Source organism: Argiope bruennichi, chromosome 8 (genome assembly GCF_947563725.1).
Source record: "Argiope bruennichi chromosome 8, qqArgBrue1.1, whole genome shotgun sequence".
Classification (NCBI taxonomy): domain Eukaryota; kingdom Metazoa; phylum Arthropoda; class Arachnida; order Araneae; family Araneidae; genus Argiope; species Argiope bruennichi.
In genome coordinates this window covers 107,981,255-107,996,479 of record NC_079158.1, presented here as the reverse complement: position 1 = coordinate 107,996,479, position 15,225 = coordinate 107,981,255, and the positions used below count along the sequence as shown (strand labels likewise).

The 15,225-nt window shown below is 24.8% G+C and overlaps 1 protein-coding gene across 1 annotated transcript; it reads left to right on the top strand.

The window, feature by feature from the left end:
- The first annotated feature begins 117 nt into the window (after window positions 1-117).
- LOC129981818 (BOS complex subunit TMEM147-like) lies at window positions 118-14,467 on the top strand. Its single transcript, XM_056092843.1, has 5 exons — window positions 118-356; window positions 626-764; window positions 9,302-9,523; window positions 12,284-12,405; window positions 13,921-14,467. The coding sequence occupies exons 1-5, from the start codon at window positions 280-282 to the stop codon at window positions 14,051-14,053; spliced, it is 693 nt and encodes a 230-aa protein (XP_055948818.1). The 5' UTR covers window positions 118-279; the 3' UTR covers window positions 14,054-14,467.
- The last annotated feature ends 758 nt before the right edge of the window (window positions 14,468-15,225 follow it).

Genomic DNA, 15,225 nt, shown 5'->3' with positions numbered 1-15,225 from the left:
ATTCCATAAACATACCTATTTTCGATCAACGTTAAATATGAAAAATTTATAGTTTGGTAAACTCTGTGAATCGGCAAAAGTATATTGATTGCGAAGTGAAGTGAATTTGTTAACATATGTGCACATTTTTATACACAAATTTTTTTTATACTGAGGAATTAAGTCAAATAATACCATAATTCAGCTGTCGGCCAGATTAAATATCAAGATATAGTCATATTAATTGTTTAATTTATTTATTCTAGATCACACTGTTAAGTTTTGCTAAATTATTCTATCATGACTCTGTTTCATTTCGCAAACTGCATAGCTCTAGCCTATGCACCTTACTTCATGACTTACAAATGTTCAGGATTGTAAGATTTATTTTTATGCTATACTTCAGTACTACTCCTGAAATGTCTGTTTAATTTAAACCAACTAATTTTAAAAACTTATATAATAAAGAATTAAAACTGCATGGTTGTTATATTTTTCTTAAAGAATATTATCGGTATATTGAATTACTTAAATTGTTTAATATTAATTTTGATAAGAAAAAAAAATATTAAAATCTTTGCTTTTACTCGAAATTTTTTTTTTTTACGTTCGATTAATATTTCATTTGTCTTTCTCATTTTTTTAGAGCTGAATATGGAGTATTTTGGAAATGTATTCAAGCAGGGGCCATGTATTTATTTACACAGCTCTGCAAAATGCTTCTTTTAGCTACTTTCTTTCCTGCAACTGACCTTACAGGTCTTGGAAGAATGGAAACAGTGACAGTAAGATAATTTTTTAATCCATATATCTAGATGTATTATATGAATAATTAAGCTTTTGCATCATATATTAAATGCTAATATTTCGTATTTCTTGTTTTGTAAATCTTGTTCCATATCTTTAAATCTTAAAGATTTCAAACTTTTAATGGTATATAATTGCAAAAAGGAATTATTAAATAACTCTATATTTATATATCATAAATTCATTTTCTCTGAAGATATTAGATATTACTTGCTGTCTTGTAATAAATCATAATTATTTCACTTGCTGTAATTTAAAATTTTGTTTTCAATTTTTTTATTACTTTTAAATTTCTTAGTTATTTCTGGTGAAAAAATTTACTATGCTTCAGTTCTTTTACATCTATAATTGCTTATTCTACTGTGTTTGATATAATTTTTTATATAATAGTGCTGTCATTGAAATCATTTTTTTTTTAAATCTCAAAAGTAGGAAGTACAGATTTAGTTATAATTTTAAACTCATATAAGGGAAAGATATATTGAAAAATTTTATTTACTACTGTATTGAATTATTTATGCATTAAAAATTCACTTAAAAATTTTTTTAGTACTTGTGCAATCTTTATGAAAATTTATTGTGATAGCAATTAATCCAAATTTCATATTCTTTTATGGACTATGTTTGCGATCAAAGAAAGCAGAATCCAGTCTCAACTTGTGCTGTTAAATATTTTTTTGACCAACTGTTTTATAATGAACTGAAATAATCAATCAGTTAAATGTCTATCCAGTATTCAGAATAAAACTCTAAAAATTTTGAAAGCCGTAATCTAGACTTGAAGATAATAGATCCCAATAAATAAATACAATTGCTGCACAAAATCATGGTTACACCAATCATCTTTAAAGATGTTTGAAAATTTTCAGTAACTTCAATTTTCTTTTCTAAAAATAGATATAATATCTCATTTTTATATATTTTAAGGTGTCGGAGATATTGTATAGATAGGCCGAGGAGTGATGAATTGGAAAGTGCTTATATTAATTCATCTTAACTTGAGAGAGCAAAAAAAATGGTGGAGATAATGAGAAAATGTTCAACATAGTTTAGCGTTACACAATGTAATATCAAGACAATACTGTATTTAGTTTGATACAATGTTTTATTGGTATCTGTATCATGATTTGTGAACTTATTTAGTATTTTAAATACCTTTTTGCTTACTGTATTTCTTCCAGGAGAACACCTTCAGACAAAATCTATGATTATGATGGGCATTATAGTGACTGGTTTCTATAGGGAAAATCCATTTTAAATAAGAGGAATTGGTCAGAAATCTGTTTCAGCACCTTTTTTCCTTGGTGCCAGTTTGAAGCAATAAAAAAAGCTATTGATCATTCATCTTTTTGCTTTGGCAGCAGTTGCACATATCTTTAGATTCACTTATGTTTATTAACCTTTTCTTTGGTTAATATTAACTGTATTTCATTATTTAATATTTTTTCATATCGCTTAAATTTTAATATTTTGTAAAATGCCTTTTAATTTAACAGAGAAAAGACTTTAAAATTGCAACCATATAAAATTGTGCATAATATTGCAGAATTTTACTCTGAACAACCTGCATCAAAATCTTTTAATGTTCCTCTTCTACAAGTTATGAAAAGAGCTTCTCAAGTGACTGGTATGTCGGAATTTACTATTATAAAATTTAAAAATGGAGTTTCAACCTGGTGAAACAGAAGTTCAAACAACACCTAGAAAGCACTGAAAAAGGCCTATTCACTGAATTTGTGAAATTGGCAACTTTGACAAATGTGTTGTTTGGCCAACAATTCAAGACTTTTACATCCAATAAAAGAAAGTCTTGTCTCTAAGAACATTACTTTCCATTTTGAGAGAGGAACTCAATTTTCTTTAGAAAAAGGAATCGCTTAGGAACGTTTTACATTCCATGAATTTTTGCTGGAAGAAATGAGCAAAAAAAAACTCTAAAAATCAATTGATTGCTACACATGCTGGCTTATCAATGGGATTTATTCCTGATATTCAATTAATCTACAAAACAGCAACTAAAAGCAGAGATTACCATAGTCAAATGAACTAAGAAAAATTTTGAAAAATGGATGTTGAAAAAACTCATTCCAAATTTGCAACCAAAAAGTGTCATGTGCATGGACAATGTTCCATATCACATGAAAGTTGCAAACCCGGCACCTACAAAATACATTACAAAGAAAAAAAAATAATAACTGGCAGATAAATAATAGAATAGCTTGCAGTATGAAAATTTGAAAAGCGAAACTGTATTTGCTAATTGATAGCAATCCGAAAAAGAATCATGTATAAAATTGACAATACAAAAAAAGAAAATTGTCATTATGTTTTCAGCCCCTCCTCTCTACCGTTGTGATCTAAATGCCATTGAATACGTTTGGTCTTCATTTAAAAGGCTTATCAAAGAAAGAAATGTTACTGGTGATTTAAGTTTCGTAAGTTTACAAAATCTGTTGTGCCAATCTATGGGCGGAGTGACTTCCGAAGAATGGGAAGTGCATTTCTCATGTAAAAGCTTGAAAATACTTATTGGGAAAAGAATGGAATTTTAGACGAGCTAGTGGATGAATTAGTAATTTAGATTGGGAGTAGTGATTCTAATTCAGAAGAAACGGAATTTTATGACAGTGATTTAAATTTTTTAAATTACACTACTGTTACTTGAGCTTTGTTAATAATTTTGACATTTTGAAATAAGATAATTTTGCACTCGTTTAATCGTAATTAATATATTTTATCAATAAAAAGCGAGTTTTATAATTGCTCCTTTGTTTCATTTCAATTAGTTTAATCATTATTTATAGAAAAATGGAATTTTATTTTATTTTTATTCTTAGACTACGAATTCTGTTTCTGATACATTTTTATAGCTTTCTATTTCTTCATAAATTTGTTCTTCCAGATTTCGACCATTCATATTTCTATCGATAGTCAAAAGCTTCAACTTAACATATTTTTAATTGTCCTTATTTTTTTAAGTTCCTTTTTAATTTTATTTTATTTTTTTTTTTTTTTTTTTTTTTTGCAGATTTAACTAAAATTAAAGTATGAAATTATTTAGTTAGTTATTTGCTAGTTAATTTTTATAATTGTTATGATTAATAATTTAAGTTGTAAAAAGTGAAACGAAGAAAGAAACATTACTTCCTAACATTTATAAATGCTTTTCCATACTTAAAACATTTCTCTTAAAAACTTGATATATTCACAATATAAATTTGCTTCTCATAAAGTAAATAAATTGTTTTTTTGTTGTTATTTTTGAAAGTATGGATTTATATTATTCCTATTTATAGCCAAAATTCAACATAAATAATATTTGAAGTGATAGATAATAGCAAGAAATTAAATCAAAATGTTATGAGATAAATCTGTTTCTAAAGTATCATTATTGCTTTTTCAGTAATAAAAGTATAAAATCAACTGCTTGTTTCATTTACATTCAGGGAATGCCGTTTTTCTGTTTTGTTGTGAATTTTAATGATTTACATTAAATGCCACAAAATATAATTATAAAAGTATTTTTCATGCGATTTTCAACAAAAATTAAACTATTCTAAGCAATCCTAAAACTAACTATTCTTTAAAAACCTTTTATATCTTAATATACTTATATAGCTTTATCTGAATCAAAAACTTTTATTTAATGCTATAAACTAAAATTTAATGAAATATTTGTCAAAAATCCAAATTAAGGAAAGCTTTAAGGAAAGCTTTTAATAAAATAAGATCACCCTTTGATTTGACTAATATAGGGAACTGGAAAATACGTCCATCTGTACATCGTATTTTTAAAACAATAAGCATTTGATTTGTTATTGTTTTTTATTCCATACTTTTTTTTATTCAAAGTGCCTTTATACTGAGAATTATATTTATTTTATGCTAGGACTGGTTAGAAAACATCTAAGCAATCCTAAGAAGTCAGGTTAATATATTTTAAAACTATAATTTTTAAAAAATAAATCTTATCTGACTGCAGTTTGCTGGGTCCCCACCCTTTTCTCCCTTTCTTTGTTTGTTTATTTCCATTAGTCATCTGAAGAAATGAAATTAACCTAATGCAAATCAGTAATTTAGTGACAGTCAAAATAGGAGACATTCGCATTTCTACATGCACACCAGACAGCACAATGTTTACATTTAAATTTTCAAGGGGAGGAAATTTCGACTTTTTAAGACCATCAGCACTTATTTGAATGCAGCTATCATCCATCTAATGTACAGTGGATTCTGCTTCAAATTGTGTTGTCTGTTTTTAATCAATTTACCAGTTTATAACTAGTCTTATTTTTATATTATATACATTTATATTATAACTGTTATATATGAATATTATACTTTATAATATCAATATATTATTTAAAATTATTCACTCCTTCACCCAATTTAATCATAATTTACAATATTGCAATGATAGTTCAACAATTCTAATATTTCTTAATTCCAAGTTTTTAGGTCGTGTCATAATTGAAGTTCTGTTTAGTGTTTATTTAATAATTTAGAAAAGAGAAATTAGTTATTTTAATTTTCAAAATCGCAGTGAAATGTAAAAATTTGTTACCATATATATAATATAATTATATATATGGTATTACAATGGCTTATATATATGGTATATAAGCCATTACAACTATATATAATATAATCCCCCTTAATTTTTTCCCCAGAACAATTAATAAATTACATTTTTTGGAATAGACGCTATTGGAATTAAAATCCAATTTTTACAACTCTTCTTTTATCTTTTTGACTTTAATGACCTGCTTTTATTCAAATATAAAATTATTTATTTTTGGAACATGAAGTCTATTATACCACATTTTACAAAAATGAAAGTATGGATTTTTTTGTTAATATATTAAATTCAATTAGATATTAATATAAAATATCGATAATTATATAGATAAATATTTTATTTTTATTTAGATTTAAAATATTTACCAAATATTATAATCCAAATTCTCATTTAATGTCAATAAATATTATACCAAAATTAATTTATTTTTCAACTTTTCGGATATATATATATATTAACTAGGAAATATCCAATGCTATTACTATTCACTTGTAATTTTTGCAAAAAAAAAAAAAAAAAAAAAAAAGAGAGAGAGAGAATACAGCATTTTTTATACATTTTGATGTAGAAGGAATCTATTGTTATAAAAATATTTAAATTTATTCAAGCCATCTTTTCCTCTCTCTCTCTCTCTCTCTCTCATTAAAATTTATACATTTAAAATATTTTTTTTTCTGTTTTTGTACTAAAGATTTTGATGTTGAGAATCAATTTTTCATTTATTTCTCTAGAATATAAAATAGGTTAAACATTATGCTGTTGAGTCCAAAAATGATTTCTTACAATGGTTGGTGGGCTAAAAATTAAAGAAGTTTTGCTGTCATTGAATAATTGCATTTATTTTGATACCATATTTCTTTTAGTTTAAAATGTGTGATATTACTGTTAATATTTTCTTTCAACCATTTTTCATTTTATGTTTGGATATGTTTTTTTCTTTTTCTATTAAGGGGAAAGTATTGTTCAGTTTTGATTTGGGTGTTAATAAGCAACATAAATAGGGAAGACCCCACTAGAAGGAAACATATTATTTCAATCTTATGATTATTCATTTCATTTTGTGTTACTTCTTTCATGAGTAAATCTTTGACAAACAGTTCCAAGATATAATTGGTAGGTGAAAAAGCCAATCTAACTAAGCACAAATCTTTTTGTGTATTTATTAATTAGAGTATTTGCAAAAAGGGGGGGGGGTATTTATAAAACTGAAGTTTATTTGAATTTGTAACTTAACAAATGAAAATTGCTTATTTTTAGTTTGTTTTGTTTGTGAGAATTAAATTTTGTTTATTTTAATCACAATATATTGTTTAAAAAAACTTTTTTTTATTATTATTATAAAATGGGATCGTTCAGAAGATTCTCAATATATCCAGAAAAAAGCCAGTGAATTTTTTATATATATATAACCTAGAAAAATCAGGGAAAAGTTGAAAAATCAAACAGCATAAATGATTATCATTATGTTATAATTTTTCACGGGATAGTTGGAAGATGCTTGTTCCATTCATGAAAGTATTAGCAAACTATTGATTATCATCTAAACTACTAGTATATTTTAAAGTATTATATTAAGAAAATAGTGTTTTTATAATCATAGTTATCTTTTATCTCCAATGTCTAAAGATTGCCTTTCTGATCATTATTGTTGATAATATTATGCTACATGTAATTGTTTTATATTACTTGATATTATTTTTACCTAAATAATATTTGTATTAATCTTAAACTTTCAAACAGAATTTTTTTATTATGATATAACTTATTTGAAGATTGAGCTGTACCGAGTTATAATTAAATATTATTTCTATTTTTATATAAATAGTTTTATTTGTGAGTTTTTGTACTTTTAATTATGCTTTATTTTAAAAAGAGGTTTAGTCAATATTTTATCAATATAAAAATTTTAACAATGAACTGATAAACTCCTAAATTTATTTAATGGCGTTTTCTAACTTTGTTAAATGATTAAAAATGTATTGAATAACTATAACTTTTTGTTGCATGAAAGTTATGTTTTTATGAGGGAAAAAATACTGAAACATTGATTATTTTAGTCCTTCTGAAAAACTAAGCTTATCCTGAAAAAGAAATTATTTCACTGTATTTATATTATTAAAATAATATATGGATAAAGAAAAACTTCTTTAAATTAAGTCTAGTTTGAAAGAAGATAAATGGAGGAAATCTAAATAATCTGAAGGAAATGTCATATTTCACTTCTAAAGTATTAAATTTTTCAAAGGCAAAAAAAAGGAAAGAAAATGTTTTTATAAAGAAAAATTTTTTAGCTTTATATGTAAAAAAAATTATGAGTTATCACAAATAGTGAAGTATTTGATTCCAGTCTTGAGACTTCGCTCAATCGCAACTTTTTTTTTTCCCTCGTTTTATTTCAGATGTTTACTTTTCCAGATTTTTAATGATTTGCATCAGATTTTAAAAACTGGGAAGACCAAACAAAAGGCTTAAGTACATTTAGAAAATAAATGTGCTACTGGTATTGTAACCCCCCCCCCAATTAAAAATGTTTTACTAGGATGCCAGAATTAATAATGTATACAAAAACATGCTTGAATTTGCTGATTTTATTTCCAATTTTTGTGTTTTATCCATTATATTTACTATTCTTATTATGCCTATAATAAAGCTGATTTTACATAAAACCTGAAAGATACAGATTCACTAAAATGTTTTTATGGTGAGAAACATAGCTTTGTGCTTTATCTTTTATATGATGATTAATTATCTTATATAATGATATATAATGATGATTTTTCAAAATCAATATTACTTTTTATATTTGAACAGAATTTTGTTTAAAATATCAGTGACTGATTTTCTGTGTAATAAAACTTTATTTGCAATTAAAATTATTTTATCTTATGAGGTTTTATTGTAATTGGCATTTTTAAAGGCTTTTGTTAGTGAGAAATCATTTCTGATAAGAACTGGATTCAGGAGAAATTCAGTATTTATACAGTGCATAGTCAAAATTAAATTTTAGTTAGCAGTGTATACAAATTTAGGGTTCAGTAGGAGAATTATTTGAATTATAGTTTATATATATATATATATATATATATATATATATATATATATATATATATATATATATATATATATATATATATATATATATATATATATATATAGATAGATAGATAGATAAGAGTAACAAGAAATGTTATTTTTACTTTAAGAAATATTCCAGTAATTAAAAAGTTTAGATTAAAATGAAAGTCCCCCCCCTTGAAATATAAAAAAAAGAGTAAAAAGTTTTAAAATTGTGAAAATTTTCAGTGTCATGGTGCATTTTTTAAGGGAAATTTAGATGTAACTGATGTTAATTAGTTTATATAAATGATCACAATATGCACTATACACCATATTTTTTGTTTGGATAAGATTTAGGATAATTAAAAAAAAAAAAAAATTTTTTTTTCAGATATTTTCCTCGATTTAAGGTTATTACATTTTCTCTTAATTGATGGGAAATTCTTAAATAAATGTTATATGTTGAAAGCTGGCAATGGTAGGATCATTAATAGAGGATTTTGTGATTCTAGAGAAGCTATATATTTTCTTTAAAATAAAGCAAAATTTGACTTTCAGAACTCCTTGAGAAAATTTAATATTCTTACTTGTTCAGTAAACCTTGTATGATTCTTTTCATTCTATATGTATATTTTTAAATATCTATTAAACATGAAAAGTGAATTCTCATGTTAAACTTTTATTGCATCATTTCTAACCATCTCGATTATTTTTACAGAATAATTAAACTATAGAGTATTAAATGCTGTGGAATTTTATGTAACAGTTTTGAAAATTTGCTTTTATTTTGTATTTTTGAAAAAAGAATTTTATTCATAATTTTATTCATTTGCTGTGACCTCTTTCATTTATTTAGAAATATTTTTTCTTACTTAATAGGAATTTCTAAAAGACACAGTAGATGTTGCTGATTTAATAGGCCTCCATATAGTGATGACTAAATTTGCTGGCAAAGGTGAAACCAAATTTCTGGTTGCTGGATTAGGATGGGCATCTGCAGAACTTCTGATGACAAGATTAGTTCCTCTTTGGGTAGGAGCTAGAAGTGTGGAATTCGACTGGAAATACTTACAGATGAGTTTTGACTCAAATATTAGTTTGGTGAGTTGTCTTGTGAGTTATTTATACTGACTGCATGTTTCAAAATTCATGGTATAAACTTTTTAAAGCTTATGGAACACTCCAAAATTTCCATAAAATTTGTATATTTAATAGTATATTTCTAAACAATATTCACATTAAACTCAATAAAATTATTAGTCATATCATCTATCATCATTCCAGTAGAGATTACTAAATAAGAGATTGATTTTTCATGAAAGAAGGCAAATATTCATTTTGTGTATTAAAATGCAAAAATAAATAAATCTAATAATGTACAATTCTCTAAAAATATGTTTGAATATTTCTTACTAGCTATAATCTGTAAACATTAAGATCAAACAAAATGTCATTTGATTAACTAATATTTTTTTTAAATACATATAAACAGTTATATGTCCTTTTTTTTTTTTTTTTCTATGTATGTATTATTCAACACACTGAGAATCCTTCAGATGTGAAATTTTAGATAATTCAACTCAAAATAATTTGAATATAAAAAGATTAAATTTTACTTCAATATATTCTGATTTAAAAAGTTGTTCTTCTAGAATTTTTTTTTATTTTTCTTGGAATTAGCTTTTATAGCATATTTGTACAAAAAATATCATATGAAATATGTTTGAAAGTAATAACCCAAAATTATATATTTTCAATTTTAAAATTAAAAATGAAACTGTAATTAAGCTTTTTTCATATACAAGGCTCAAGAATAATTTTTAATTCAATAAATTGTTTTATCTCAACTATCTCCCCCCCCCCCATCTAACCTTTTCAAGAGCTGTGCCATTGATTTTGTAAACTGCATAAGCATAACTAATCTTACTCAGTATTGCAGAAGTTATTCTAAATTGTGTTAAATAGAACTTCTCATCATTGCATTTTTTTTATTATTATTTTGTGTGTGTGTGTGCTGTTAAAAAAAAGGTTTCAATTCAATCATGACTGTCATATGATTAACTTTCTTTAACCTTTACTGGTGTAAAGCAACATTCCAAATTTTGTAATATTTTTAATTGAAGAAATTACTAATATTAAAACAATTCATCTGTAAATTAAATCCTGATTTATTTAATTTCTAGAATTAATTTATTTCCTGGATTTTATTAATTTCAAGATAAAATTGCATAAAACTCTTTTTAATGATTTATTCAAAAATTTCTGTATTTATACTAATTTGAAGTTGTTTTATTTGTTGAATAGGAAACAGATTTACAAGACAATTGATTAAATGTCTTAAAAAATTTGAGTAATTTTGAAACATTTTATCAAAATTTTGGTTTTGAAACAGTAGATAGCTAAGTTTGAATGGTTTAAAAAACTTTTATTATTTATTTTTCATAATAAAACTTCTAACAAAAAAGATTAGTATTTATATTTATTTTGCATGGCATTTACACTTAATTGCCTTTTTTTTCTTTTTTTACTAGAAAGTATCATACATCAGATTTTTTAAAAAATTAACAAACATTTCAGTTTTAAAAATTACTTACTAGTTTTTATTCTTTTGTTTCCATGGTTTTAACATTTATTTGTACTCGAATTTTGTTTCATTTAATTTCTTAATAATTTGAACATTTTACAAAACGTACTGCAAAGATATATATATATATCCTAGTATACTTTGTAAAGGAAATTTGCTTGAACTACTATTTAAATAGAATTACTTTTTGATTTGATTGTTGACTTCTCGGCGATATTTTGAAATAGAACTATTTGTGTTTGAAAAATGTCAAATAATTTATATTGTTTCATTACTGCAATAACCTTTCTTACAATTTATTCCATTATGTTGAGACAGCTCTTTGAACAGTGAAAAAATAGAAGCAATCTGAGTGCTTTTAAATATTGCTGTATAGTTTAAAAAAGCTGCAAGGAAATGGCTAAATTTTTGGACATTTATATTTCAGTTCTTTTTTAATCTATTAGTATGAAAGTTTGATATGTTTCTATACTATAATTTTAAAAAATTGGATTTTTATTAACATTAATAATTTACTGCTTTTAAATGGCTAGGAGCTAAAAATTTATAATTTGAGTCAATTTATGAAAAAATACTATTTTGGTTATATGAAGTAGTAATTTAATGTAAAATAAGGCATTGTTATTGATTACATCTGGAAATAAACTAAAAAAATTGAAACTTCAGAAGTCTTATTTTTATATTTGCTTATGTCATCAACTCTTTCTTTGAATGATGATTTTTGTGTATTTCAGTTATTATAATGCTGAGAGATTAAATATATAATCAAAGCTGCCAACAATTGAAAAAATGTATTGCAGTACTTAATATTAAGGCGAATACTTATATAAATAAAAGTTACGTATGCTTAAGTTGGATTTTTTTCCCCTTTCCTATGGCAGTTTTTGATTTGAATGTGTAGTTTGAGTATTGAAGAAACTTTGTACATTAGAACTTGGGGAACGTTATAGAATTTAATGTGCATTTTATTGCTATTGTACTTTGCCCTATAAGATCACGATAGTCGCATGGACTTTTATACTACTGCCATGCAAATATATATAATCCTGGTGCATTCACTAGTATCTGATGATCACTACTTTAGTTTTACAGTTTAGAAACTTCCTCTTTATTACATCAACATATTTAAATGTATACAATTTGACACTATTGAATTTTGAACTATTGAATTTTGACAATTCATTTTTCTTAAATCAAAGTTAGTATTTTATGTAAAGATTTAGCTAACTATAATTTTTATGTTATAATTTTCAATATTATTGCATTCAATTTTTTAGATTCATCATATTTCAACAGCCACATTAGTATGGTTGTGGAGTCGACATGATTTAAGGAAAACTCATCTACCTGTTGTGATGGTTTTGTTAGCTGTTGGATGTTACAGACCTGTCATAATTGAGTAAGTATAGTACATACTACATATTTTTTCAAATTTTTAACCTTTAGTACTCTACTGGAAATGTTAGTTGGACATTTTGCATGCAAATTTTAGCCGTAAAACACATATAACATTGTTCAAACAGTTTTTGAAATCAAATTTACCAATTGGTTACTAATCAAAGGAATTGATTTTGTCTTTCTTTTACACCACAGGTGCGACAAAATTCCATTCTATGCCATCCTATTATTTAGCCTTTAAAATAACCTAATTTATTGTTGTGTTAAATTACTATTTTCTTTGCCAGAAGTATTCATGAATTTTATCTAAAGGTTTTTAAGGAATAAACTGTAAATGCATTATAGAAATGGGGGGGGAAAAGTTTTAAAAATCTATTCAAACCTTCTCTTGGCTCTTTTCATCTTGAAAAGTGACTAGATAATCTGTATATCTACAGTACTGCTTTCTATTATTTTTACCCTTCTCCCATAGTTATTTCATATTTGATCATATATGTGTAGATGAAAATTTTATTATTAGCCTCAAATATAAGTGAATATTCCATATGAGAATTAGTTTTTATTATTTAACACTTGTCCAATAAAATCAAGCTCTCAATTTGATATTAGTTTTTTTAAGATTCATATATGTTATATTGTGGCCAAATTATTTCAACCAATTGATTAAATACAAATATTTGATTTTTGTCTACTTATGGGACAGTTGTAAAATAGCTTATTACCAAAAAATAAATAAATCTATAAATTGTAAGAATTTCATGTATATTCATTTATACATTCTTTCATGTGTTTTAAATGTGTTTAAAAAATTCGCTTTTTTTTCTTCTTTCTAATTATACAACAACTTTTAATTTTTGTCATACTTTTGTAACTAGGCAATGGCTTAATTACTATGAAATAATAAACTGAACAATTTTTTTCAACTTGAATGCTGTAAAAATAAAAATTATGTTCAGTGCATAGGATTTTTAATAATGATCAAACATGTATAAATTTTTTAGTAACAGTCCTACAATATTATACTTTTGTAACAATTAACTCTAATATCCTTAACCTTGATAGATTACATTGAGCTGAGAAGCAGCTCAAATATGAACAGAGATTGCAGCATGATTAATTTTTTATTCATTTGAAAAATGGAAAACCAACTGTACAGAGAGTGCATTTATCATTTGCCTCGTTTATTACTTTGCTACTCTTAAATTTTTTAAAATTTTAAATACTTGAAACATAAACAAGATTGAAATATGTATATAACCAGTCATTCATACTAGCTTTCTTTCCTATCTGCATTCAGCAAAGGCTGATAAGATACAAACAAGTTGGATATCCAACCTGCTGATCCATGTCTTTAATTGATGGCCAGTTATAGCATCATTACTACACTGGTGTAGATGATTATTTACTTTTAAAAATATATATAGAATGTCAGTTAGTTGAGGCAAAGCACAAATATGTAAATGCAACTTCAAAAGGTGATTTTTATATAACTAACTGAAATTTTTATTTCTTTCAGATTATTTCATTCTATTCTTGGATTGGGAGCCTGGTCTGTCTTGGCAGTTAAAGCTTCAGCATCCCTTTCAATTGCTTTATTATCGATGCATATCTATTATAGTTTAACACAAGGACTTAATTCATATTCATAAATATTTCATGTTTTTGTAGATATTCAAATATATTTTATATAAAAAGTATTTAAAATAAACAGTCATCTCAATCTGAATTTTTAATATCTTCAATGCAATTCTTGCTGAGAAAATCCAAGATTATTATAAAAATGATTCAACAAAATATTTTTTATAAGTAATTTATATTTGAAAATACCTGTAAAAGAAGACAGGGCATCATTTTGAAAGCAAAACGGTTTTAATACTTAATTTCTAATTTTACTTAAAAAAATAAAAGGAATACTATGCAACAAAAACTTTTTTCAATTAATCATATGCTTGTTGAAAATTCAAAAAATCCAAATTACTCTATTGTCATATACTTATTGTAACAGTACAATATATAAGTTTTCTAATAGTATTGGAATAAAAATATATGATCAGTTTTTTTTTGAAATACATGTTTTCTTTTCTTAGATTTATAAAGTGGCAGTAGTTGCTACCTGAAAGAAATTCCTCTATGAGCTAGCTGCATAAATAGTATGCAATCTTATTGACATTAAAAATTTAACTGTCCGTATCTTTCTGTTTTAAGTGTTTCTAAACAAATATGAACATTTTAAAAGGAAATCTATTTTTTACTGACTATAAAAGTTCTTAATTTTATAAATTGCTCTTTTAAGAAACAAAAATAGAAATAATGACATTTTCAAATATGTGCTACAGTTATCAAGACTGAAGCTGGAACTTAATAATTACTATGTATTTCATCCTTTCCTGATGAAAAGTAACTTAAAAATATTCCCTTCTAAGAAGTTTTAATTTTATAAAATAACTTTATGTAAATAGAAACACGGTAAGTGTGTGCATTGTCTATTTTTATTTCATTTGTGGAAACTTATATTTTTTGAAAAGTTTATCTGTCAGCTTCTGCTATATAAAAAAGTGCAATTAATTTTTAAGCCTTTGTTATTTGAAAAAAAGAAATGTTAAAAACACACTTGAATTAGAAATATTGTTGTAACTTCCAAGATTTAATGAATAGTTTCCAAAGAGGGTATATTCAATTGTATATTTAAAATTAACTAGAATAATTAATGTTTTCTAAAGACGTCCTCCAAATGAATAAGGGGAATATTTTTAGTAGGTTACTTTCACAATTCTCAAAGATTATTGATTTATATTTTAAATAAAAACCTTGTTTTGCTGGC

Bases quoted from the DNA above. Each gene is read 5' to 3' on its own strand.
- LOC129981818 (XM_056092843.1), top strand. From the start codon at position 280: ATGACTCTGTTTCATTTCGCAAACTGCATAGCTCTAGCCTATGCACCT. The intron at 357-625 runs GTAAGATTTATT...TCATTTTTTTAG, and splicing joins ACTTACAAATGTTCAGGATT to AGCTGAATATGGAGTATTTT. The intron at 765-9,301 runs GTAAGATAATTT...CTTACTTAATAG, and splicing joins GAAGAATGGAAACAGTGACA to GAATTTCTAAAAGACACAGT.